General features: G+C 57.9%; 9 protein-coding genes across 9 annotated transcripts; all 9 read right to left on the bottom strand.

Moving 5' to 3' along the window:
* Positions 1–957: 957 nt before the first annotated feature.
* LINJ_35_4610 (conserved hypothetical protein) lies at positions 958–4,191 on the bottom strand (the record flags this gene model as incomplete). Its single annotated transcript, XM_001469226.2, has 1 exon — positions 958–4,191. One exon carries the CDS (start codon positions 4,189–4,191, stop codon positions 958–960), a length of 3,234 nt encoding a protein of 1,077 aa, XP_001469263.2.
* Positions 4,192–5,538: 1,347 nt separating this feature from the next.
* On the bottom strand, positions 5,539–7,695 carry LINJ_35_4600 (conserved hypothetical protein; the record flags this gene model as incomplete). The annotated part of the gene is made up of 1 exon (XM_001469225.1): positions 5,539–7,695. The coding sequence occupies one exon, from the start codon at positions 7,693–7,695 to the stop codon at positions 5,539–5,541; it is 2,157 nt and encodes a 718-aa protein (XP_001469262.1).
* Positions 7,696–8,636: 941 nt separating this feature from the next.
* Positions 8,637–9,293, bottom strand: LINJ_35_4590 (hypothetical protein, unknown function; the record flags this gene model as incomplete). The annotated part of the gene is made up of 1 exon (XM_001469224.1): positions 8,637–9,293. The coding sequence occupies one exon, from the start codon at positions 9,291–9,293 to the stop codon at positions 8,637–8,639; it is 657 nt and encodes a 218-aa protein (XP_001469261.1).
* Positions 9,294–10,423: 1,130 nt separating this feature from the next.
* LINJ_35_4580 (conserved hypothetical protein) lies at positions 10,424–11,119 on the bottom strand (the record flags this gene model as incomplete). The annotated part of the gene is made up of 1 exon (XM_001469223.1): positions 10,424–11,119. The coding sequence occupies one exon, from the start codon at positions 11,117–11,119 to the stop codon at positions 10,424–10,426; it is 696 nt and encodes a 231-aa protein (XP_001469260.1).
* A 711-nt stretch (positions 11,120–11,830) lies between these two features.
* Positions 11,831–12,079, bottom strand: LINJ_35_4570 (putative anaphase promoting complex subunit protein; the record flags this gene model as incomplete). Its single annotated transcript, XM_001469222.1, has 1 exon — positions 11,831–12,079. One exon carries the CDS (start codon positions 12,077–12,079, stop codon positions 11,831–11,833), a length of 249 nt encoding a protein of 82 aa, XP_001469259.1.
* A 1,360-nt stretch (positions 12,080–13,439) lies between these two features.
* Positions 13,440–17,891, bottom strand: LINJ_35_4560 (conserved hypothetical protein; the record flags this gene model as incomplete). Its single annotated transcript, XM_001469221.1, has 1 exon — positions 13,440–17,891. The coding sequence occupies one exon, from the start codon at positions 17,889–17,891 to the stop codon at positions 13,440–13,442; it is 4,452 nt and encodes a 1,483-aa protein (XP_001469258.1).
* Positions 17,892–19,465: 1,574 nt separating this feature from the next.
* Positions 19,466–20,038, bottom strand: LINJ_35_4550 (conserved hypothetical protein; the record flags this gene model as incomplete). Its single annotated transcript, XM_001469220.1, has 1 exon — positions 19,466–20,038. One exon carries the CDS (start codon positions 20,036–20,038, stop codon positions 19,466–19,468), a length of 573 nt encoding a protein of 190 aa, XP_001469257.1.
* A 1,388-nt stretch (positions 20,039–21,426) lies between these two features.
* LINJ_35_4540 (conserved hypothetical protein) lies at positions 21,427–22,026 on the bottom strand (the record flags this gene model as incomplete). Its single annotated transcript, XM_001469219.1, has 1 exon — positions 21,427–22,026. The coding sequence occupies one exon, from the start codon at positions 22,024–22,026 to the stop codon at positions 21,427–21,429; it is 600 nt and encodes a 199-aa protein (XP_001469256.1).
* A 1,023-nt stretch (positions 22,027–23,049) lies between these two features.
* LINJ_35_4530 (putative sm-f snRNP core complex protein) lies at positions 23,050–23,280 on the bottom strand (the record flags this gene model as incomplete). The annotated part of the gene is made up of 1 exon (XM_001469218.1): positions 23,050–23,280. The coding sequence occupies one exon, from the start codon at positions 23,278–23,280 to the stop codon at positions 23,050–23,052; it is 231 nt and encodes a 76-aa protein (XP_001469255.1).
* Between the last annotated feature and the right edge of the window lie 1,706 nt (positions 23,281–24,986).

Genomic DNA, 24,986 nt, shown 5'->3' with positions numbered 1-24,986 from the left:
TGTGGGCTTGCGTGGGTGCTCCTCTTTTTTTTTTCTCAACTGTCCACGCGAACTGTGAAAGGGCGCGGCCGCCAGCGCACGCGCGCGGCGTCGTTATCAAACAAAGAATTCTGCGAGGACACCGGAGGAGGTCGCTTCGGGCGCGAAACCGAAGCGACGGAGAGCCCGTCGTGGACGCAAACGTCTACACCGCCGCACAGAGTTCTCTTTGAAAGAGAAGCGCGCGCACACACACGCACGACCAAGGAGAAGTGAAACGCAAACAAAAAAAACAAATACGAGGAAAACACCTTGGAAAAAGGGAGAGAAGGTCTGTGCAGGGCTATGCTTGACATCAGTGAAGGCGACTGAAGAACTCACATGTGGGCAAGATGTCCCCCCGCCCCAAACAAGTAGAGAGGCAAAATGTTTATGCGTGATGGAGGGAGAGAGAGACAGCGAGAAGTGAGGGAAGATGCGGTGAAACAAATGAATAAGCGGCCCGACACCTGTGTCAGAGAGAGGAAGGGATAAGGTTCTGCGCGGAAGGCGCGCACGCCCTCCTGTGTGACCCTCACCGCGGCTGTCTCGTCGGGGATATTATCCGATACAGACGCACATAACGTGCTTGCGCGCGCGTAAGTGTGAGATGAGAGGATAGGCATGTGAGCGCGGTGCGCGCCGACACACAACTGCACGACGCGAGGATCGGTGTGGTAATAGTGATGGAGGTGAGGGGGCTCTGTCCATGCCGAAACTTTTTCGAGCACCATTGGACTGAGCAACGGTGATGTTTTGTTCCTGCACGTTTCTCGCAAAAATCAAAATAACAAACGCCGCTTTTCTCGCCCTTCTGAACAGCGGATATCGAGAAGGATGGAGGGAGAGGGGGTGCACGCATGTTGACCACCTTACCCATCGCACTCCTCGAAAGACGATCTTTGCCACGCCCTAATCTGCAGGGCTTTCTTGTTTGCCCTACTCGTCGACAAGGGCGCTCCTGTAGTTCATTATGCCAAAGCAGAAAGACGCACCCCGCTGGCGGCACTCGTTGGCCGCCTTCTCCACGTCCGTCACCATCATCCGCGCCATCGCCGCACCGGTGGTGACGAGGTGCAGCTGCGCAAAGTTCCCCGGGAGCTGGTAGGACAGTACAACCTTGAAAGGGTACCGCGGGTGGATAGCGATACCCACAAAGGCCAGATCTAAGCTCCAGAGGACACGCCGCTTGTACTCGCCTGTTAGCAGCTCTTGCGAGCGCACTCTCTCCGGAACGCTGATGGGAATCTCCAAGAAAAGTAACTCCCTCCCCTCCGTACCGGCGGCCGCGGAAGGGAGCACCATGCAGACCGGCGTTCCCGGTGGCGCGATGGGAGGCGCTTGGCTGTCCGAGTGCCACTCGCTGGTTATCTCGCACCGAACGGAAAGCTCCGTGGTTGCGTTAGTCAAGTTGAAGTGCATCGATTGCGTGTGCTGAGGCGAAAGCTGCCGCAGTGTTGCTTGCAGCAGGTCGACTCCGTTCCCCTGGATGTGACACGCAAACGCACGCCGCATCAAGAGAAAAATGCGATACAGATTCAGCTCACACTCGGCATCCGACACCGGCGAGCGAGTTGAGTAGTCAAAGGCGCGCACGATGCTGTCCTGCAGAGCGTGGTATGCGATCGTCCATTGTGCCGCCTCACGCGGCTGCTGGTGAGATCTGAGGAGGAGCGGCGGCCACGCGCTCAGGACGAGACTGCACTCATCCGACAACAGAAGAGGAAAGGAGGGGAAAAAAAGGTACAGGTCCTTCTTGCTGTTGTGCTGCACCGCCGTCTCCAGCAGCGGCGAACGCGCTTGCTCTGCCGTCTTCATCCACATGGCTGCTTCCTTCAGCTTCAGAAACATCGGCGCGTAGGGGTCTCGGATCGGCAGCGGTGCCTCCTCGTCCCCTGATTCGATGTCGCGGAAGGAAATGCGAGAGAGCGGCACGACACTGTCCGCATCCTTCTGCTCCTGCACCGTCTTCTGTATCGCCGAGGCGTACTGCTTCGCGCAGTCCAGCAGCAGACGCTGTACCAGCTTCATCATCTCAAGGTACACGTTTGCCCAGTCGGCCTTGCCCGGCGCTGCACTCGGAATCACTTCGAGCAGCAACGACAGCGAGGCAGTCACGCAGCTGAGTCGAGCTGCCTGGAAGTACTTCACTTGGGTATAAAGCGCGGCAACTACGTGGGGGATGAGGGGCACGAATGCATTGGGGGTGTCGGTCCGCGGCGATGGCCACACTTTCCGAACGAACTTCTCCTTTGAGGGCAGAATCGTGGAGCCTGGGCCACCGATCAGCACCATCCCCGTGTGCTGGTACGGTGTTTCGGTGTAGAAGAACTGAGCAAGCGAGCTGGGGAAGCGCAACGGTGGCGGAGGCGAAACCGATGAGGTAGGCGGAGGTCTTGCCCGCGAAAGCGCGTGCCGACAGACGGCCACCACCGGCTCATGCAGGTCCACGCGTGTGGACTCCAACACCATGGACGCCACGGTGAAGCGCGAGGTCCCGGGGGATGAGTTGAGCGGCTCCAAGAAGAAGTCGACTAACGCGGCGGCAACGCAGGCGTCGGTGTTCACCTGTGACCAATAAAAGAGGAACGCCAACACAACGCACGCAGGGGCATACGAGCCGCTGGGTTGAACACCAGGCGCCGCGTACTTGGCACACGTCACACTCGCCGCCGAAGGGGCAAAGGCGACGCCGGCAGAATCCACCTCATCCTCGATGGCGCCGCGGAAGCGTGGAAAGAGAACTCGCTGCATCACCGCCGCCGCTTGCGCACCCGCGTTCGACACCGGTGTGCGACAAAGATCATTTACATAGAGCAGCTCGTCCTCCACGTCCTCCAGTTGCATTGCCAGCACACGCGTGTTTACCAATAGGGGGGCTCGAGCTGCAGGCGACGGCGGTGTCGCAGCAGCGTCCGAGGATAGGGGAAAAACCGCCGCGCTGGGGTCGTTGGAAGCGCGTGAGAAACTCTCCGTCCCTTGTAGGGTGATCCAGGACGGCACATGTGCTGCAAGGCGCACGATCTGCGCATTCACGAAGTGCAGCACACTTCGAAAGACGTCAGCGATGGACGCGTCTATGAAGGCAGACACCGCCGTGTCTTGTAACTGTGCGATGGTGACGATGATCTGCTTGGCGGCGGTGCGCACCATGACATCCTCCGAGCAAAGCAGCCGTACAGCCCGATCCCAGAGCGGAAAGGCCCTATCTTGCACTTCAAAGAAGAGCGGCACTGTGTCGGGTGTACACCGCAGGGCTAAAGACTTCAGGAAGGACACGTAGAGCGAGACGAATTCGTCATCGTGGATGTCGAACTCGACGGCGACCATGCGATTGATGTGATTGTTGCTGCAGAGGTAGTAGAGCGACGGCGCCCGCGACATGTTCTGCAGCATGAACGTGACACTCTGCAGGCTCTGCAGTTTTACAGACGACGGCATTAGACCATTGGTGACTAGGCGCTCGAACGTGTTCATGACGTCGCGCTCCAGCACCCGCTCAAACCACTCGTGGTGGTTGCTGTCCATCCAGACGAGCACCTCGGTGAGCTCCCGCATGTGCTGAAGGGAGGCATCGATCAGCTTGTTCTTGCGTTCGGCATCGCCTGCGTCACTGAGAAGTGTTTCTTCGATACGCTCCACCTCCGTGCACAGCCGGTTAGCATTCTCCAGGGAGAACTTGTCCACTCGGCTAAACGCTTCCTTTATCTTGTCCATCTCGCTGCTATTCGGGAAAGGGGGGGGGGGGATGAAATCCGTGTAGCGGCTAAGGCGTGTAGGTTGTCGTGCTCCGCTCCACCTTATGTGTGTGACACACATGCACAGAAAGAGACGGCTCGCGAGCTGCAGAAGCAAACCGTCACCAACACACACACACACACGAACCGACAAGAGACCACTGACAGCGACGCGTATTCTGCGCAGCTGACATGTCGTTGCGAACGCTGACGAAGAAGAGTGACCAAAAACGAGGAAACACGGCTGCTCTTTCTCGGTCCATCGTGGAAGGGAGGGAGATGTGTGTGTGGAGCACACCACAGCAGCATAGCGAACAAGAGAGAAGAAGCGGAAAATGAGAGAGACAGGGAGAAAGTGAAGCGACGCGCTGAACGGGGCGAATACCGTTTTTTTTTTCTTATTCGTCAACGCGCCCGTGTCTCTGCCACCAGCCATGACGTCAACGCCACTCCACACACACACACACACACACGCCCTCTGGCCGGCCACAGGCCTCACCGAGTCCTGCGACGCAGCGCGGCACACACGCTTTGCGGCAACGCGCCGACTCAGCCATCCGAGAGCACGGCCCCCCTGCCTCAAGCTCCACCGACCTCCTCCCGCCCCCCCCCCGCTGCCTCGCAGGCCGCCTCACAGCCGCTCCCATCATGCCGGCCGCCACCTGCGGCATCCCTCCTCGGAGAGGGAGGGGGTGGCGCTCAGGCTCCCCACACCAGCAGGCGGTGGTGAGGGCCGGGTGACGGATGCGCTGGAGCCGCGCAGACGCGTCGGCACTGCCGCAGGCCGCTCCGACGCAACGCCATCCAGGACCTGACACACCGCCGACATCCGTCGCGATGCAGCGCACTGGCTTCCCTACGTCGTGGGCACGTGGACCCTGCCAGCACCAGAGGAAGTGCAGCGCTGCATTGGCAGGGGATGGAGGAGGAGCTGCTTGGCCTCTTCCCATGCACACAGAGGGTTAAGGAGACTACTGGATCCGGGACACCTCACACCGGGGTGTGTTTGCCCCCTCCCGTCATCAAAGGGTGAGATGGACGCGACACAGTAAAAGACGGATGAAAAAGAGGATCCACTCGCTGATAAGCCACGCGCAAGCACACACACCGTGAGCGGATCAAGAGCAGAGGAACATTCAACAGAACGAGTAAGTGCTGCGGGGGAGCAAAGAGAGAGAGCGTTGCGCTGTGCATGCGCGTTGTTGGCGTGCACCGGTGAAAGCGTAAGAAGGTGAAAAGGGATGTGCCTCCGTGCGAGGGCGTGCCTCTGCGAACTGCCTTTCGAAGGTTCACACATGAGGTAGGAGGCCGGTGATGTCGGCGATGCAGAGTGTCTGTACGGATATCCGCAGCGCATCACCATGCGCCCTTGATATGACCAGGAGAAGCTCTCGAGAGGTGAGGGAAGGATGTGTAGTGGAAATGCAAAGAGACCAGAGAAGGGGGGGGAGCCGATACTTCCCCCCTCAAAAAAACAGCTTTTAGTGAGGCTTCATAGGTGCCGCCTGTTGCCGCTGCTAAGATTGCGCGGCGGTGGAAGAGCGGCCACCCAGTCTGTGGGGCACTTACACCCTGTCGAAGAGTCGCTGCGCATCTATATCTCTTTTGCTGTAAAGCTTGCTCTGTAATAATCGGTTGCCCTCTTGGGAAGGCTCCGAAAGCACAACGTAGCGGGATTGATAGTAATGTGCCGGAGACCACCCATGACCGAAGAGTTTTAGCGCAGAGAACAGCCTTGACGCTCGACATGAGCAGCCGCGGTTCGACCTCGTCGGCTGCCCCGTCATCCGTCTGCCATGCCGTTCTCCACGTTTTGCTGCTCACGCTCCTTCTTGTCGAGCAGGCGCAGTAGAAGCTGCACGCGATCACGGATGGTCGACTGCGGGCGACTGGCTACGAGCACGTTCGTCAGCCCAGCCATGACTAGCGTAGGATTGCCGTCGGCGAAGAAGTCCACGAAGCCAACGTAGAACATCGGGGCCGGCGTGATGGTGAAGCCGGCAATGCGGAAACACCCGTCCGTGGGACTGAAGGGCACGGATACGACCACCTGCCCCATCGTGCTCACGACAAGCTCTGCACCACCCTTTGCGTTGTAGACGCATGTCACGCACAGCAGACCACGACTCAGGATGTGGCCCGCTATGGTGGCCTCCTCGGCGCCTGTCGCCCCGGTCGAGAAACTCTGATTCACAGGGGACGTGGTAAGGCTGCTAGAGGCAAGCGGCGGGTTCGCAGGAGAGGGGTCGCTCCGCCCCTGCTTCCGCTGCTGTTGCTGTTGCTGTTGCTGGAGCTGCGACAGTGGGAGGCGGCGCGGACTGAAGAAGTGGCGCAGGGTGCTCAAATCGTGGAAGTTTTTCGAGCTAATGGGCGCGCCCTCGAGGCTCGCCGTTGACGAGTTCACGGCTGTGAACGTAGGCTGCTGCCCATTCGCAAGTGTGATGACCTGCGGGATATCTGCGACGCTTTGCGTGATAGCGGCGCCGCTGTTGATGGCGCGCAGCACCAGAAGGTGACCGGCGCTATCGAGAATCACCAGTGCGGCGAAGTCGATCCCTTCATGCTGCGCAAACGCGTCTGCCTGACTCGAAAAACTGCCGTTCCTCCGCGTGTCTTCTTCCATGGCGTCGTCCAGTAGGCCATCCACGACAGCGTTGCGGGTCTGTGATCGGCCATTCGCCCGCTTCGTCTGCACAAACATCACATCGGCCACGGGCCCGCTGATTCGCAGCACCAGGCGCTGCGAGGTGAGTCCCAGCAGGTACACCCGACCGTCAGTCGTCCCGGCCGCCGCGATCACGCTTGTCGTGGTCGACTGCACCGCGAAGGCGCAGATGACGCGGTCTGGCTGAAACTGCAGCAGCCACGGGGCCACATCTTTGCCCTTTGACGGCCCCGCACGCACTTGGATGCAGGAGTTGGCACAAGCGCTGCCCACACACGGGGAGGCAGCCGCCGTCGCTTCAGCAGCGCCTCGGACATGGCAGGCCGAGACGGTGAGGAAGAGCAGCTCGCCGCGCCGCCGTGTTGATGCTGCTGCCGAGGTGCCGCCCAACTCTGCTGCAGCGGCGGCACTGCCGACAGTCGGGTGCGACTGCTTCACGACTGCGTTGGCAGGCGCGCTGTTGGTGCTGGCCCCTACGTCGGACTGGCCGAAGTGCCCCGCAGACAGCGTCGTCGAGCCTAACGAGGAGTATACAGAGCACATTACAACATGATTTGGGGCCGTCTTGTTTTCGGAAGCTGCCATAGCAGGGTGGTAAAACAAACGAAGCACAGACTGCATCGGGCACAAGGGTAGGGCATCATGAGCCACCACATGCACCAGCCCTGCTTCCACGTGTCCGCCGCTGCTGCCGACATTGCCTGCCGAGGTCGGCGCCAGGATACACCGCAACTGAGCCATGAGGACTGTTATGTGGTGCTGCAGCGTGGCATCGGACCAGGCAACCACAATAGCGATCGTGTCGTCCTCGGCAGTTGCCTGCGCTGCATGGGCACCGTTCCCATCCTCACCTGCGACGAGGCAGGCGGTGACAGCGACAATGCTGGCACAGCTTCCCTTCGTGTGCGGTAGTATGGCGGTGCCACTGCAAGATACGGCCGCGCTCTCGCCCTCGCGCGCGGTGGCGTTTGACCGCCCTCCTCCGCCCTCGAGCGGCGCCACCGGCCGCCAGAGGAGCCGCGTGAGGAGACAGTGGCGACCATAGCGCCGCTGGGTGAGATCTGGGCCAAGAATGGCAATTCCGTCGGCCATCCCGACCACGCAGGCGGAAAAGCCGTGTAGGCTGCGAGGCTTGTAGGAGATGACAGCCACGCAGCCAACGCGTGGCACGCCGGGCAGATCCGTTTCCTCGCCGCAGGTGCTGGGCAGCATTGTCTGCGCTGCCACTCCTCCGATTGGGGCTGCGGATATCGATGAGCCCTTCAGGGTGGTCATCGCCCCTGAAAACGGAAAACAAAAGGGATCTTCAGGAAAGCTAGATGGGGACGGCGTGCGCACAGGGCCGTCACATTTTCACAGCGACTCCGCACCAACCTTGATGTGCACTTCGACGGATTGAAGTGCCTTCCGGTGAGGGGGAAGGGGAGAGCAAGAGGAGAGTCGAGTGCGCGCAGTGCCCAAGAGGAGATTCAGAGCGAGGGTGGAGCAGCGTCTATCGAAAAGCATGCGTGGAGCATTCACGCATTGGAGAGTGACCTCCTCACACGCACAAAACAAGCGGGGTGGGGGAGGGGGGAGGAATAGTCATATCGTGCCGTTATGCAGTTGAAAAAAAAGCGGCACGACAATGTGTCATGCGCTACGATACCACTGAGAGAGATCCTCGATTTGGTGCCATGGGTACTGGGCTCAGACACGAGAAGGAGGAGCGACGGGTGGCTACAGAATCTACTTGAATCTTCGTGAGGTGCTCTTGAAATGGTTGTAAGATAGTGAGCTGGGCTGCCGGGAAGCCGTGGTCTGGCCCCGAAGGCACTGACATAGACTCAGAAGAAGGTACCAGCAGACTAGACTACCAAAAGAATATATGGCCAGAGAGGCTGAGCGCGCGAGCAAAGCAGGCACGGTCACTGAGTGCAGGGTGCGCAGTGCACCGCATAACCGTCCAACACCAAAGCAGCAGACTACCCTTTCACTGCGCGCAGGATGGAAAGGGGGAGACAGAGGGGGGGGGCAAAGTACCGCAAGCAACATCCGCAAGCACCGTCGATTACCCGTCGGACGACAGTCGAAAAAGTGTCAGAACAGGACGCAGCTACACCAACGTACTTGGCTAACAAAGCAGTGCGCCGCACGTTTCCGCCATGGACAGCGACGCGCAAGCGAACGCAAGGACAGGCGTCAGCTGAGGCGAGCATCTGTAAACGTTTTGCTCGTCAGTTTCTCACGTCACTTCCTTCTCCCTTCGCCGCCCTACGCGGGGCAGGTATGTCGCTGACGGGCGCCGTCGATTTCCACGCGTTAGCCTTTTTCGGTGCTGCCTCCACGCACCGCGCTTTCTCAGTTTTCTTCACCGCGTTCATCGTTGCGATTCGCTCCTCGATCATCTTCTCCAACTCGGCCTTCATAGAGGGGCGGTAGCCGAGAAAGAAGAGCACCTCCAGCCAGACAAAGAACACCGCTGCGTGGATTGCCTGCAGCGGATCCTCCATGAAGGCTGGCTGGCGACCCTCGATAAACTTGTGCCCCACGATCTGCGCTGCCCAGCCTAGGACATGAATCCCAATGCTGCTCGGTACGTGGCGGATGAGCACCCGTGAGCCAAGGTATTCCATGACCGCTATCATTGGCGTGTAGAGTGTCCCCGCACTCGGCTCCATCTTGATGAACGAGGCTGCGTAGAAGGCCGTGACGATGTGGGAGAGGTTGACGCAGCCGGCGATGGGCACACGCGCAAGGAAGCTCATGGCGGTAGTGAAAATGACCGGTACGAAGATCACATGAATCATTTGGTTTGGCCACTTGTGATGATACGCCCCGTAGAAGACGAAGCTCTTCCTTAGGTCGAAGTAGTTCTCCAAGTACGCGAGCATGGCTCTATCAGTTCTCTGTCTGTGTACGTTGGCGCCCTATGCAAGAGATGGCTTTGCAGTTGTGGTCGTGGTGATGGAGCTCAGAGGCTGAAGCAGATGCTGATGGCGTCAGCTGTATGACGACTTTGGTGGAGTACCTCAGTATGTGAGAAGTGACTGAAAAAAAGGATCCCTGTATGCAGCATCGCAGCGCCCGAGAGAAGCGAACATACATGCCCAGACACAAAATAGAAGAAGGATCGACAGAAGAGGACGAGGAAGAGCAATGAGTGCTCTGGGTGCGATTTCGTCGATCCATAAAGAGAGAGCGAAGCGAGAACGTCACAGCAACTCGACACACTCACAAACAGGGTGGCGCACGTAGGATCGATTACGTAGGGGGACCGCTCCTGCCACGCTCTACAACTGTCTCCAATTTTGTATGTCGCTGCGTTGCCGCAGCTCGGTACTATTACCCTTTTCGCTTTGCCTTTCCTGCTTTTTGTCCGCTGCCGTGAGGAGATCTTCTCTCCCTCCACACCACTACCTGCTGCGCACGCTACCCTCTCCCGCCTCTCTCCTTCGTTCCTTTCCTCTCTTCGGCAACGCTACGAGGAAGGATGACTAAGAGGAGTATAGAAGGCACAAAAAAAAACTGAAAGAGAGCAGTGATACAAGACAGGAAGAAGGCCTCCGTTCGCACCAGCACCCCTTGCACGGAAAAAAAAAAATACAGCCACTTATCGTGGCGATGGCGCACGCGTGGCACAACACGTACACAGACGTCTCTGCAGCTTTCACTGCAACCACACGGAGGACTAGCGAGCAATGATGGCGAGTGAGAGGAGGAGGGGGGAGAAGGGAGAGGAAGAAACAAACAGGCAACAGCAGATCGTCACGAGCAATGCAGATGCGCCCTCCTTTCCCTACAAAAATGTCAGGCCTGCTCGCGGCAAACAGACAAAACAGAAAGGCGCAACGACTCTCCACAGAGGGATTCACCGTACGCTGGCGCGCCGCGAAGAGGCTCCCCCCCTTTTCCTCGCGCGCGCCTCGCTAGAAACACTAATAATAGGCAAAGAGAGGAAATCTCCCAACAACAGAGGCTCCCCCTACATTTCCGCGATCAGGAAAGACGAAACTTTGCCGGCCTACGCGCCAACCTTGGAGAGGCCCACCAGCTCATACCCGCTGTACTGCAGAGTAGCCTTGATGTTCGCCTCTGCTTGGGCCTCCTTGTGTCGCAGCTGTGCAGCGGCGAAGGCGTCTGTAGCGGACTGGATGTTGTGCAGACACCGGTTCCACCACATCTTTACATGGAACATGGTCTCCGTGTGGAGGGTGCTCTTGGCTTGAGTGAGCTGCGTCTCCACTTCCTTGTCCTTTTTCACCATCTTGGCGTACAGCTCGTCGTAGGTGCTTGGCGCAACAAAGATCGGCACGATGGAGATGCGGTCTTGCATCGCCATTCGGTTGCGTTCCACAATGCGGTCGACCTGAAACTGCTCTTCCTCCACGCGGTTGCGGATACTCGTGCTGAGGAAGAAGTATACCAGCGCTACGCTAGCTGCGCCGACACCGAGTGAGACGGTGAACACCTGCATGCGACGGAGGCTAATAAACGGCTTCGGCTCCACGTACGACTGCAGTCTCTCCGGGGCCTCGGTCGCCGGCGGAATGAAATCGGACGGCGATCTGGTTGCCGTGTGCACGTGCTTGTACTCGGTCGTCGTGCCCGTCACCGAACTCTTCGCAACACTACCCAGAGACGAGCTGACAGTTTGGAGGTCGCTACCGCCACCAGCGGCCGCTGCCGCAGCAGCGAGCCGAGCAGCGCAACGACGCATTAATGGACGAAAGTAGGTGCGGGAGAGGGGGAGTTGCTTTACGATCTCGATGTGGCGGATACTGGCTTTCTTCCCACACAGCAGCGTTTCTTTGTTTCTCGTGCACAGCGCTGTCGATGAAAGGGTGCCGGTGGCTGCGCGCACGCGTGTGATGGGTATTAGGAGAGGGCTGCCGGGGCTTGTGCCGGCAGTTGGCCGAAACGTAATGAGTGTAGAAGGATGTAGGGCGAGGAGCCCAAGAAGTCCGAGGGCAGAGGAGAGCGTAGAAGGAGAGAGCAAGGGCGAAACTGTAGCGCCATATCATCGGCGAGGAAGTGAGGAAGACGGGGGAGCAGCTGACGCCGGCGTATACAACTCACGCGCTCTCGCACGAGCAAAGCCCCCGTGAGTACTGGTGGAAGACGCCTACGTGCGGGGTTCACTTTGCAGAGGGCGTGCGCCTACATAACACCAAGCTGGTTTGGCCAACGCGAAGGTGCACTTCCGATGCTTTACTTTCTTATCTGTGCGGGTAAAAAGAATGCGAAAGCAGTATCAGCCGATCTTCTGCCACACGCAGGGAGAGAGGGATATCAGGCATGCATAGCACCAACCGTGCCCTCTAGAGAAAAGGGGGCTCTCCACAACGTCGGTGGCACAATACGGATGCTAGACGGCGCATGTCAAAGGTGGTGGCGACTTCAGACGGGCCATGCTGCACTGATTCCCGTTCTACATTTGCCACGGCGCACGGCACGTCGGGCACTCGGGCTGGCCCTCCTCCTTCTCCAAGGCCCGTGTGATGCAGTGCAAGTGAAACGTATGGTGGCAGGGGCTCGTCAGGATTGGGCAGTCGTCGCCCGGCACGCGGCAGGTGGGGCAGGCTGCCTCATACTCTTGACGACAGATGCCACAAGTTTCGCCCTTGCAGTCCCACATCCACTTCGCCACGAGGTGGACGCTCTTTATCTTGACATCCATGGCGCACGTTTGATAATTTTTTTTTCTGTCTATGGAGGCATGCGGGAAGCTTGGTTGCGCGGTAGTAGGGGCGGGCGCGCAGGCTGTTTTTTCGTAGATGCGAGAGGGGACGAAAGTATCAGCCAAGCACACGGAGCCCCCCCTTTTTTTTCAGTTCTACTCAGCTCCAAGCGGGGACCATCCGCGTTACGTGGCGAACCGGGCAAGAGGAGAGGCGAGGTGAGTAAAGAGCTGAATGAGAGGGAGAGATAAGAGAGAAAGAGAGACCATCGCGTGAGCGGCGGCACGGTCGTCACCGAGCGCGTTCCTCAGCAGCTGCCTTCCCAAAAAGACGCGGCGACCCTTGCCGATGATGACAACCTACGCTGCACACGGATATCTGAGGGGAGCGAAGGGGTTGCGGTGGCGCTACAACACTCACCCAACTAGAGGCAATAATATCCCTTACTCTTTCGCACTTCCGAATTTTCCTTTTGAGTCTTCAAGTGCTCCTAGATGATGTTGGGGGCCCTCACCGTGGTATCAGGGCCTCATTATACCCCCACTCTTTGTGGGGGACTGCAAGCAGCCTGCAGCCTGCCCTCGGGTACGGCTGGCGGGCTCTTGACGTCGGCGTACACGTCGGTATCGGCGCTGTGCGAAAGAGACACACGGCCACGATGACGCTTGGGCGAGCTCGCCACAAGCCGTGCCCGCGATGCAACGAATGCACGCATCCACCAGCAGCGTGCTTTTTTTCTGTCGTTGCTGCATTGCAGCGGTGTTGAGCGTACTCCTGGGCCTAGCGTATGCTGTATGCAGTGGCATTGCGGTGGGCTGAACGACACCCAGCAGCGCTGGCAGGTGCGGTTCCTTGCCATCGCCGCGGTGCAGCAGAGGTGGAGGAGAGGCGGTTGTGCGCGCGTTTATATATCTGTCGGCGTTTTTGTGTTGAAATGGTGCACTGAAAACGGGGAAAAAGCGCTGCTCTATTCTACATGCAAACAGAGAGGTGGCGGGGCCGTGGAGAGGGCCGATAGCGAAAAGACAACCAAAAAATTACCAATGTGCGTCTGCATGCGCCCCTTGACGCACAAACCCGTACGTGCAGGGCCGCTGATGTCTTCTCGTGTGTGTGTGTGTGTGTGTGCTTATGCAGGTGTACATCTTGACTTAGGGGAGTACAGGCAAGATAGAAATGCACAAGATAGGAGAGAGGCGCCTAGAGTAAACGAAGTAAAAAAGGAGGAGCACGCGTGCGCTCCGAGGGCCCAACAACCAAAGAACAAAGAGGTCCACAGGAGTACAACCGCACACATGCACAGCGGGCATCGTCGTCAGGAGGACCGGTATCACGTCGGCATCGTCACCAAGCTGAACCTCATGTGGCGCCATCAATCAAGGCATCCTTGCGTGCACGCACCCGCGCCACAATGCGGTCAATCTCCACGTTCACCGTTGGTGAGACTGCGGCGGAAACATCAGCAGAGCGTACGCTTGTCATTCTAGCGCGGTACGACCCTCGCGGATGGCGGTAGCTCTCACCCGACGCCGTCCGCGAGGCGTGCGCAGGAGTTTTGCTGGTGAGTGTGGACGAAGCGGACGGCCGGCCTAACCCCGACCTTGCAGAGGAGGCGCAGATGGGAGAGGCCACGAGATTCGTTGAGGCTAAAAGACGACTAGAAAGGGGCACAGGTAGCGATGGCGCACCACCCTGCCTTGCGAGATCGTCGCCGCCGCTTTTAGAGACGATCGACTCCTCGTCTGTTACCACGACCGCCCGCGCACCGGTGGCCGATGGGCAGCGGGACGATGGTTCCTGGGGGCCAACGAGGCAGCTCGACGGGTGCGACACAGGCAAGGACGAAACCTGCCCCTCGCCCGGGATATGAGAGAGCACAGTGCCGTCGGAGCCGAGGGGGCTGACGGTTGTCCTGGGCAAGCCGCGCTCTTGCGCTCTGGAGCCGATCTCCGCCACGCGCTGCATCAGCCGCGCAGCCAGCACGACCGAGCTGCTGCAATCGCCGCCAGCGAGGTGAGACGAGCTCACTGATGACGAACGGCTGCTGTGGTGGCTGCTCACTGTCTCGCCTTCCGCACTCACCACCACGTATCGCCGTCGTTCTCCGCGGTAGGCTTTTCGCCCGCGCTGACCGCTATCGTCGTCGCGTGACCGCAGCTGAAACGGCCGTGATCGCTGCCGGCGCCGCTCCTCGTTCAGTTCCGTCATCTTCAAGCTCTTCACACGGTTCGCCTGCATCACCTCGCCAATTGTCGTCGTGGTTGTCAGGAGTCGACCCCGCGCTTGAACGCAGTGGCGCAGCTCCTGCCGCAGCGGCTGCTGCATTGCTTGCCGGAGCTGGTCCACCTCTATCGGTGTGGGGCCATCTGGGGCGAACAGGCTTGGACGGAACGTGTACGTGTCTGGTGTTGCAGTAGGAATCCGGTCTTGCGTGGCAATGCGCGGCAGGACAGGCAGCGCAGCTACGAGCCAGTGGAGCACGCACACGGCGAGGTACACGCAGGCCAGAACAAGGGCGACGTTAGTGCCGCTTAGGGGACCGTGCGCCCCGTAGGCGTAGCGATTGCTGCAGCTCTCAAGGTGCGCTGTGCACAGCACGGCATCGCCGGCGGCGAGCGCCGCGCACGGCACCACGTGGAGGCGCTTATGAAAGATAGACAGAACATAGGCGGCGAACGCGCACGCGATCGCGCCGAGCACCGCTTGGATGCTGCGCAGAAGGTGAAAGAAGCACGGCTGAGCGCCGCCGAGGGCTAGATAGCGAACCGCGAAGTACACGATGAGGACGTTGTCAAGGAGGGCGGCAAAGCTGCAGCAGATACTCACAATGAGACACTTGCCCGGCGCCGCGGGCGGTCCGTAGAGGTAACGATTCGAGAGACCAGCGTGGTATGCGGGGGGAAAGAGACTCAAGAGGATCCAGAGGCAGCTGGAGTCGCTGGCGCTGGCGAAGCCGCCACTGTTTCCACTGCTGCCGACGTCGACACATTGACTCGCGCGAACGTCAACGAGGCATGCGTCCGTCGTCTTCGTGGCGTAGACGATCAACGCGAGACCGAAGAGAACCGCGACGCAACCGAGCGACACGCCAACCGTGAGGCGCACGCACACTGTTCTTAAGAGTGGATGTAAGCCTTGCCGGAGAAGCAGCGTGAAGCCCACGTCCGTCTGCACGAGGTTCGGGTAGAGAACCGCGTGAAAGGGCGGCCGCTTTCCCGACTTTAACGACGGTGTCTTGCTTCCATCGCTAGGGCTATCGCCCGAAACAGTGACGACAACGTGTGGGGGCTTATTTGCGGCTGCGCCTGTACCACCCGGTTCGCTTTGCTGCGGCTGTTGTGGATGGGGGGCGGGGTGCTGCTCACACGTCTGTACCCTCGCTTCGACGGCGTCTTCCTTTGCCTGTACGGTGGTCGCGGCGTGGGCCTTGTGCTTTCCACGACCGGCTCTGCGTCGCGTCTGCAGCCGCTGGGAGCGCTGGTATTCGCGCCACTGCGATGCCACTTGGCGAATTGGCCTGGCGGTCGTCAGGGGGCACCACAGTCCCTGTTCGCGGTCGTAGCTCAGGGCGACGAGCACGCGACGCCGCGGCGTCGCGTGCGTGACGTGGGCAGATGGCCGACGGTGGCTTCGGTGTAGATGAGGGCGCTTTGCACAGAACGAGGTGGCGGCTTTGCGGTCGGGTGACACGATGAGCACATCGATGCCGCAGTGGTTCAAAAAGCGCAGCACGGACGAGAAGCGCACCCAGATGTGTGTTTTGTTGCCCACCAGTGTCGATGCGGGCGCTGCCGCCGCGGCCACCGCATCTGCGCGTTGCCTCTCCGCTTCTAAGGCGCTGTCGTCCCCGTCTCGTGTCCTGGATTCGCCGCCGCTGCGCGGGCGACGATTTGGCGCGCAGAACTCCCACAGCGCCCTCACCAAGTCGTTGTAAGGCGCCACGCTACCCCAGAGCGCATAACTGATGGCTAGGGTAGGGCTGTCAAAGACGGCCAAAGTGTCGTGAAAGTCGGAGACATCAACCACATCCGGCGGTTCAGGGACTACATCTGGCGGCGCCACTGCTGATGCTGATGCGCGCTGCTTCTTCGGGTTGTTGGACGCTATCGTCTTCACGCGTCCTGCCCTCATGGCGGCCTGCTGGATGTTTGCGATTGGCTCGGCGCGGCCCAGTACCTCGTGCCGCAGCAGCCGCAGCTTCACTGCCACCGTGTTCACGTCAGCGATACTGAAGACGCTGGTACACGCAATACTCTTGATGTCCCTCTTGCGAAAGTCGAACTGCTGAATGAGCGGTGCGAAGTGCACCAAGTCAGCTGCTGCCGGCCGCTCCGGCTGCAGCTGCGGTCGCGGTGGTGCGTTCAGTGCAGGGACCAAGATGGGTAGCTGGGCTTCGCCATGCCCGGAGATCGACTCAGAGGGCGATGAGGCGGCCACACTGGGAGCGAGGGGTGATGCATCGGGTGTCCGCGCCGGTGGAGGGAGTAACGACGGCGGGTCTTGTGGCGGTGCCTCAGGTGCAGTCGGTGGGGGCAACGGCTGCGTCTTTGGTGGTGCATGAGCGCCGCTGCCGCTTCGCGGCGGCGCGGTTGTGGAGGAAAAGGGGGTAAGGCTCGCTGGACCCTTCGTTCCATTCCCCTTGCTGCCCTCACCACCGCTGTGGCTGCTGTTACTGCCGCAGCTCGCTAGCAAGGCAAGCTGGGTTTCATGGGTCGTGCGTGCGAGCGGTATGCTCGGTGGCTTGCCGCTGCAAAACCCGAGGACATCTCCCTCTGAGCTGCGCGGGCTGTCACAGACCGGCAAAGTCGAGGGCGGCGGGGCGGGAACCAGAGACAGTCTGCTTACTCCATGCGAGGTGCCCGAGAAGGGCGTGGACAGTTTTTGCGCCTGAACGCTGCTATTGGGGAGTACATGCGGTTGTGACTGCAGCGGCTCTGGGAAGCGGGGAGGGTCAGCGCCCGACTCTACCAGAGGGCTCGGGGAGGCATCGCGCACGGTTCTGGGCGGCTCTGTTGGAGTGGCGTCCAGCTGACTGGGCAGGGTCGACGACTGGCTACGCTTATCAGCGAATGGATGGCGGTGCAGGGGCGCGACTGTTGGGTGAGGTGACGTGAGGAAGTCGGAGGAGGAAGTCGGCACCTTTGCGGCTGACTCCTTCGGGTAAACTGACTGCGGGGCAGGGGAGAGGAGAGGTGGAGTGCCGCCTTCCAGCAGCGCGCCTGCTCCACTCGCTGCACCGGATGACTTCCGTGCGTGTGCGAGGGGCTGCATCAAGACAGAAGAAAGGGTTTTCTCTGGTGGCGAGACAATCGAATTCTTGGCTCTGAGGGCCGGTGTGAACGACGCCACGTTTGCGGCAGTGGGGTGGGTGGAGACGCTGAGGGGGCGCATAGGTCTGGCGCTCTTGAGGGAGTCAACGTTGTCAGTGCCGCTCCGCACAAACTCGATGGGGTGGAACGAGTGCTTTTGTGAGTCCCCCAGGCTGGCGGAGTCCAGGGGGGTGCCCGAGACGCTCAGAGGACTCTTACGGGCATCCATGGCGTACATGTACTCGCCAGCGTGCGCCATCGGTGAGAGTGGCAGGACCTCGGCGGTGTGGTACGAAACGCGAGAGTTGCCGCCCGCGTGAAACTGCGCGGCGTTTCCTGTTGGTCCCGTGGAAGTCCGCCGGGTCTGGTCCCGATCTCGGTCGCCCTCGGCGGCCGAGAAAGAACAGCCGCTGTGGTGTGCTGCCGGGCCATACGATAGCTGAAACAAGGGGGAGAGGCTGCTCAGGGTTGTCCCATCGCCGCTGGAGGTGCTCTCACTCATGGTTAGGGCAGCTGTGGACGACCCCCGAAAAAAACGACAATGATTGAGCGCGCAACTAGTCTCTGAGGTGCGTCGGCGCAGCAACGCCTACTATGTTACATGAAGGGCAACTGCAGGAGCCCAAAGAGGGCATCGGTGCCAGTCGTTGTAGCTGCGGCAAATGATTGCAGATAGGGACGCCAGGAGAGAGGGAAGCCGATAGGGCCCACATCTTCGACCGAGAAAAAAAAACATCAACCACATGCAGAGGTGGGCGGCTCACAAACTACGCAGACGTAGACGTAGGGAGTCGCGAGTAAATGCGCTCATTGTAATCAGTTGCTAGGCAGCTACATTCTTCTGTTTTTTTTTTCTTCGTTCCTTTCAGCTCCGGGATGGTGCCAGGCCTACAGATACGTCAAAGCAACGAGCACCCCTCACCAGGTCGATTCACGCCGGCATGCCTGAGCTGCCGCTCTCTTCTGTGAACCGCACACCAAAACACGGCTCGTTTTCAGGTCAACATGAACTTCTCCCGTTCTATCATGCATATGAACGCCGAGAAAGAGAAAGTGAGTGAGGGGCGGGGGGTAGTGGAGGTGGGGGAGGGTTAGAGGGAGAGAGCACCACTGGCTGAGTCGAAGATTGTGCTGCCCATCGGAGATGACGACGATCACTACAACGGCCACTTTCAAAGATGTATAAAAGCGAAAGGAGGCATCGGAGAGAGGAATACAGGCCAATGCAGCTATAAGGCGGCTACTGTTATTCACTTTCATTTTTTTTTTCAACCGAAGTCATTCTCTGTGCGTAGTCGCATACACGCTGTCATCGTGCCCGTTTGCCCTCCCCACCCCTCTCGCTCTTCTATTGATGAACGCAAAGAGCCGTCACTCGCCGGCGTTTCGTTTTATCCTCCATACAAAAACGGCGATGAGGCGCTCACTTCCATAGAGCAAAAAGGCCAGCATTAAATCAAAAAAAAATGTGACGAGAAATGATGTTCACACGAAGAGCAAGAACGATATAAAAGGAGAGAAAGCGAACTAAGAAGGTGCCCGTAGCGTCGGACGCAATCATGAAGTCGTGCAGACAAAGCCGTGCACGACTCAAGATGGAGGGCGCCTGCTCACTGATACAACGAGGGAGAGAGAGGTGCGGGCCTGTCGTTTCCAGGGCGAATGCGTCGTTGGCCCCACACAGTAACGTGGATGATCTTTATGCATGCACACAATGGTTTTTCCTTGTCGAGCTTCGCCCACCGTAAACCAGGAAACCCGAATGACCGGAAGAGGGGAGGACGAAGGAAGAGAAAGAGAAATGAGTGAGGGTGACCACCAGATCCTCGAGCGACAAGATATGGTGCGTATGCGTGCGTACAACAGTTCTGTGCACATATGACTTGTGTGCGAGAGAGAGAGACAGCACAAACAGACACCAACAAACAACGAAAGAAAGCGTGCAGGCGTGAAGAGGGATGTTCATCAAAGTAAATGCACACAATAAAGACGAAGTCGTCGCTTGGCGGGGGGACGAGGAGGAAGAAAAAGGAGAGAGGCAGTTGCCACGTAGCATTTTCAACCGCACATCACACCTCAGTTGAGGCTCGGGTCATCGGATCCGTAGCCACCACCACCACCGACGTTGTCGACTATCTCTTCTCCGTCCTCTTCCTCGCTGCTATCTTCTTCGCGCACGTGCATCCGGTAATGAGTCACGCTGTACAGATCCTCAGCGAACTCGAGAAAGTCCTTGTAGTCCATGGACGCCGCTATGTAGCTAGTGCAGACACACCGATAGGCCGTGCTCGGGGACCTCCACTCTTCCTGAATAGCGGATGCTAGGAAGCGCAGCATCGACTCATCCGACTTCTCCGTGGTAGCCACGAATTCTTCGATGATGTCCTCGATCAGCGCAACGTACCTCTGAAAAAGTTGATACAGTCGCAGACTACCCTCTGTGTTGGTGTTCACCTCGCTCTCAGAGGCGACGAGTGCGAGCGTGTCGTCATTTTCTTCGATGAAGTTTCGCAGGCGATCGGTGTTCTTTCCTTGCGAGAAAAAAGTATCGAACTCCTCCAGCAGCGCGCTGGCCTTTGCGTCGAGTAAAGAGGCCGGCGTGTCGACAGCCGAGGCGAGAGAGGCCGGCGTGTCTTCCTTTGTCGACATTACGGGGGAGCTCTACACGATGAGACACACAAGCAAATGGTGGTTGGTAGGCACAAGCACACAGACACAGAGATGAGCACCGTGACACCAGAGGGCAGGCTGGACACCACGAACATGCGAAGGTGAAAAAGAGAGTGAAAATGCGGGAGCTCGTCGTTGATCGACGGAACGAAAAAAAAAAAGGAGGGGGGCCAGATAGACTTAAGATGACGAGTGCACCGCTACACACACGAGCGACAGAAAGCACAGCAAGGTGCGGCGACGAAGGAAAACGCGGAGGAAGGGTAGATGATGGAAGCAGACCGAGGAAGCGCGAGTGGGGGTGGGTGGGTTCCACGAATGCGAGAGAGGGAGAACGGATTTTGAGGCAAGCGTCACTCCTTACATACACTCTGGGAGAGGATAGGCGTGAGGGTAGACGCGGAAAGAGTAGAACAAGCGTAGCGCTGGCCATACGGGGCAAGAGGAGGTATACCCTCCCCGCAAGATAGGGGGATGTGGGTGGGTCCAAGATGAAAACCACCGCATTTGAGGTGAGCAAGCAATGAAACAAAAAGCGGAAGCCGCAGAGCGAGAGAGAGAGATGCGTGGGGTGGTTTGACAGCCAAAGGATGCACAGTACAGTGTGGTAAGAGAGAGGCGCTGTAAAAGCGCCGAAAAGAAAGAAGGCGGCAACGCAGCCGCCGCCTTTCAAGGGACAGCAACGCGCAAGAAAAGCTCTCATGCACGACGCGCTTGAGGCCTCAGTGGAGGTTTGTGGTGTGATCCGCTGAACGCACTGTGGCACAACAGTTTCGACACCTGATCGAGGAAGCAAACGTGTTTTTCTGTTCTATAAATTACCACAGAGACTTCTTAAATCAGATAGTGAGGAAAGGCATTGCTCCTGGTGGGCTTGTGGCTGTGAGAATGTGCGTGAGTGCCGGCGCCGTGGGCACTATTGCAGGGGCTCCTTCTAGCAGCGACAGTCATAGTTCATACCCAGATGCAAAGGCTCAAGGATGCATGCACAATCCCACAAAACTCACCCCTCCCACATGCACCGATTCTCACGAGTGCTCTCCTCCTCCTTCTATCAGCACAGTTTCTGAACGCCAAATAAAATTAAAAAGTAAAAAAGAAGGGAATCACCTCAGCGCGCACCTTTGCTCGATGTCGAACATGCGCTGCGCTGATGGCGACCTCCTCCTCGGCGCGGCGCACGCAGTATCACGTGCTCCTTTTTCGTTTTTTTTTCCGTTCTTCATACGAAGTGAAGTTTTCTCTCTTTTTCTCCGCACACACTCGTACTCACCAAATAAAAAAAAAGAGTGACGAAAAAAAAAAGAACCGAGAACGGTGCGAGACGAAACGAATAAGGGGGGATGTCACGGTGACGGCCGGTTCTCTTACGCGTTGAGATCGCTGATGTCTGCTGCCGGTTCCTCCTCCGTGCACTCGCCGTCGGCCATCTCGGCCCCGTCGTCGTCCAGCTCCTCGTCGTCGGAATCGCCGCCCGCGTCCTTGCCCATGGAGGCCATCATTGACTCCATGTCCATATCACCCATACCGCCCATGCCGCCCATCATAGATGCCATGTCCATGCCACCCATGTCGCCGTACCCGCCGAAGTTGGACGCGGCGGCCACCTCCTCAGCCTCGTCGTCCTCGTCCTTCCAAAGGTTCCAGTCGGCGGAGAGCCAGCTCTTAGTGGCCTTGGTGGACTCATCAACCAGACGGTTCCAGTAACCCTGCTCTTTCTTTATGGCACAGATCTGAATTGCCATGCCAAGCACCTTGAATGTCGATTCCTCCGGAACAATCTCCTTGAGGAGGTGCAGCTCATCCTTGAGAGCGTGCGGCTGGCTGCCCTTGGCGGTGATACCGTTGCCGGAGATGGACACCGTTTTCTCCTGGAAGTTCACCTGGACGTCAGTGGGGGTGCTCGCCTCGACCGTGATGAACAGGCGGTCCTTGCGCTCCGCCCACTTGATCGGAAGGTGAGACATGGTGGCCTGCGATGATGATAAATCTGGTGTTTTTTTTGTTTATCTTGTATTTTCAATAAAACCGGAAAGACAAGGCCGGCAACTATTTTTAATTGTGCGATGGTGTGCTTGCGTGCGTGTGTGCGCGTATGTGTGACGTGCGAAGCTGCGTCAAGACTCGAAGAGAGTGTTTACGTGACAAAAAGGTTGTTGAAAAGGAAGGAAGCGAGTTGGCGGCACAGTGGATGTCAAAGTAGTTCTCTTGATGCACGTGTATGCGCCGTGTACAGAAGAGAGGAAAGGATGCCAAGGTGGAAGGAAAGGACGTGAAAGACAAGACACAAGGCCGCGCGTCTATGCATGCTAAACCGCCAGCTGCTCCCGGTGAATGCAACTCTCCAGCTGATTGTTTCTGCGCTCACGAGACATACAACGCCTAACGAGGAATCACACAACACTGCGGTTGTAGCGCTTTGCTTCGCGGGCACAGCGCGAGAGGCACGACCGAGGGGATACACATCTCGCGGGGACGGCCCACGCATCCTCAGGGACAGCCGCACAAGCAGAAAACAAAAACAAGAGAATGCGACACGCAAATGGCACGCGCTGAAGTTCCTTTTTGCAGTGATGTTTGTCGTTCTTGTTACAAAACCGACTGCGGCTAAACGGCACCTTCAGAGCTGAAGCTCATGCCCGCCTTCCGTTCTCAGAAAAAAATAAGCCGGCGCATCCACACACACCGACGCGTCAGCATACATGTGCGAGGACGGATACAGAGCGTTCCGCGACCAGAGCAAACAAACACGCGCACCTGTTGTCAACAGATCACAGAGAGGCCCACGATTCATCAGTGACAACGGTGCCGTTGTTTTATCCCAGAGAAAAACTGTCGTGACCCCCCGGCCTCGTTTTCGTGTATCCCACTCATCAAGCGTGCTGTACACTAATGAAACACGCTCACCGCTGCCCTCGAGACATGTGGGGATGGTGCTACCAACGATGGAGCACCGCGATTTCTCCCGAGGGCACCTATGGTGCTGCCTATCAAGACGCACTAGCCTCCTCACGGATGTACAGGATGTTGTTGTTGCGCAACAGCATTTCACCCAGTTCGGTGTCCTGTTTCGCGTGCTCTACCGCATTGCGCAGCTGCAGGTTCATGAATGTGTCGCAGCTTACAAGGTTACCCTCGTACACCGGGCCCCACTTGCTCTTCACAAGCACGTTTTTGCCGATAAGGCTGTGCAGAAACGCTCCCGGGACGTTGGCCTCCATACTGGCGCCGAGGAAGAATCCGCCAATGACCTTTTTTGGCGCTGCAGAGGCGCAAAGCGAGCAAAACCACACACACCGAAAAGATTGAACAGTATCACCACAACGGGGTAGAAGAGGGGTCGGAAAAGCGTTTCTCTCTCTCTCTCTTTCTCTGTGCGTGCACGTGTGCGTGTCCAAGTGCCCGTCAAGCGTTGGCTTTAGCTTGCCGATCTGTTGTTTGCCAGCAAGGGCGATCGCCGTGAGTATTCGTGGTATGCTCACGCCAAAGAACAAGAGGTGTAGAGGGTTACCGAAGAAAACGGTCGTGGTTATGGGCCAAGATGTAAGGTGAACGTGAGAGGGGTGATCGAAGAGCAACAAAGCAGAAGACTCCAAATTTCCATGCGCGCACAAGCGTGCCGCTATTTCAAGGACTCGGCTTCAATGCGAGTGCAGCCCGTTTGCATCAGTATTGTCGCAGCACTAAATGTGTATTGCGCGCCTTCCCTCTACCGCTCCCGAGCCCGATGTATGCAGAATTAGACACAGCGAAAAAAAAAACGCATGCGAGAGGGGGATGAGGGCAAGAGACGCACTTTGACATAACGCCGCGTCACCTCTCAGGCGACTGGTATGTGCCCCCCACCCCCACCCCGCCCCACCACCTTCGCATCTGGTTTGCATGCTGCTGTTGACGACGGTCATTTTGTCTGCATATGTACGCACACACGCATCTTTTTTTTCTGTGCTACTGTTTTGCTCTCTTTGTATGATGAGTGGCCAGTGCTTTCTCCTGTCAATCGTGTGGTAAGAGTGTGGATTCTTGGCACACGAAGAGGGCGCGAGAAGTGAGAACACAAAGAGGTGACCGGAGAACGAAAAGCTGGCAGACAAACAGCAACAGTGAGGGAAAGTTGAGCAGCCTTCTGCACGCATACCCTTTATCGTTACTCTCTTGTGCGTTTTTGAGGAGAAAGGTTGACGGAACTTCGACCGTTTCCCGCTGTGTTCAGGTGCCGAAGCACCCCAAACAACTCTCCACAAAGCACACACAGTACACGTACCTCCCCCTTCGCGTGTAAGGCATGAAAAAAGGCGTCCACAGAGCACACGATGAGACACGTGAGGGACCATCGCATCTACGCCGACAAGAGGCGGTCAACAATAGACCAATAAATAAAGGAAGCAAAGAAAATGAAAATCGTAAAACGAAAACAGAAGACAAGATAGGCAGACAGTGGGTAATGTTTAGTGAACGGTGCTATCGTGAGTACTCCCTTCTCTCCAGACACAGGCACCAGACACAATAGACGTAATAGGAGACGCTCACATGTGCGAGACACACAAAGAAAAACTGTCATTCGTCCCTTTTCATCCAAGTGCCACTCTTCACGCTGAGGCTCTTCTCCGCTCTCGTTGCTCCGTGTCCTCTCACAGGCCATTTTACTTCTCTCTCTATCTTTCGATTGCAATCAGCCCATCTCCACAGCGGGCGCCATTGTTTTTATTTTTTTCTGTGCATGCGTGCGTTTGGTGAGAGTATTGATGGAGACGAAGCGAGAACTACTGGATATTTAGAAAGAAGGTGAGAGGAAAGCATGAACGCACTGAAACAATCAAGCACACATGCACAGACACACAAGAAAAAGCATCACGAAGAATTAGGAGAGAAAAAACACATGAAGAGTCGGTTTTTGATGGAGGTAAAATGCGAAAGAGAAGGAGAG

This window comes from Leishmania infantum, chromosome 35 (assembly GCF_000002875.2).
Source record: "Leishmania infantum JPCM5 genome chromosome 35".
In the NCBI taxonomy this organism is placed as follows: Eukaryota; Euglenozoa; class Kinetoplastea; order Trypanosomatida; family Trypanosomatidae; genus Leishmania; species Leishmania infantum.
Note: the sequence above shows the minus strand (reverse complement) of the source record. Positions and strands in the feature narration are given on the sequence as shown.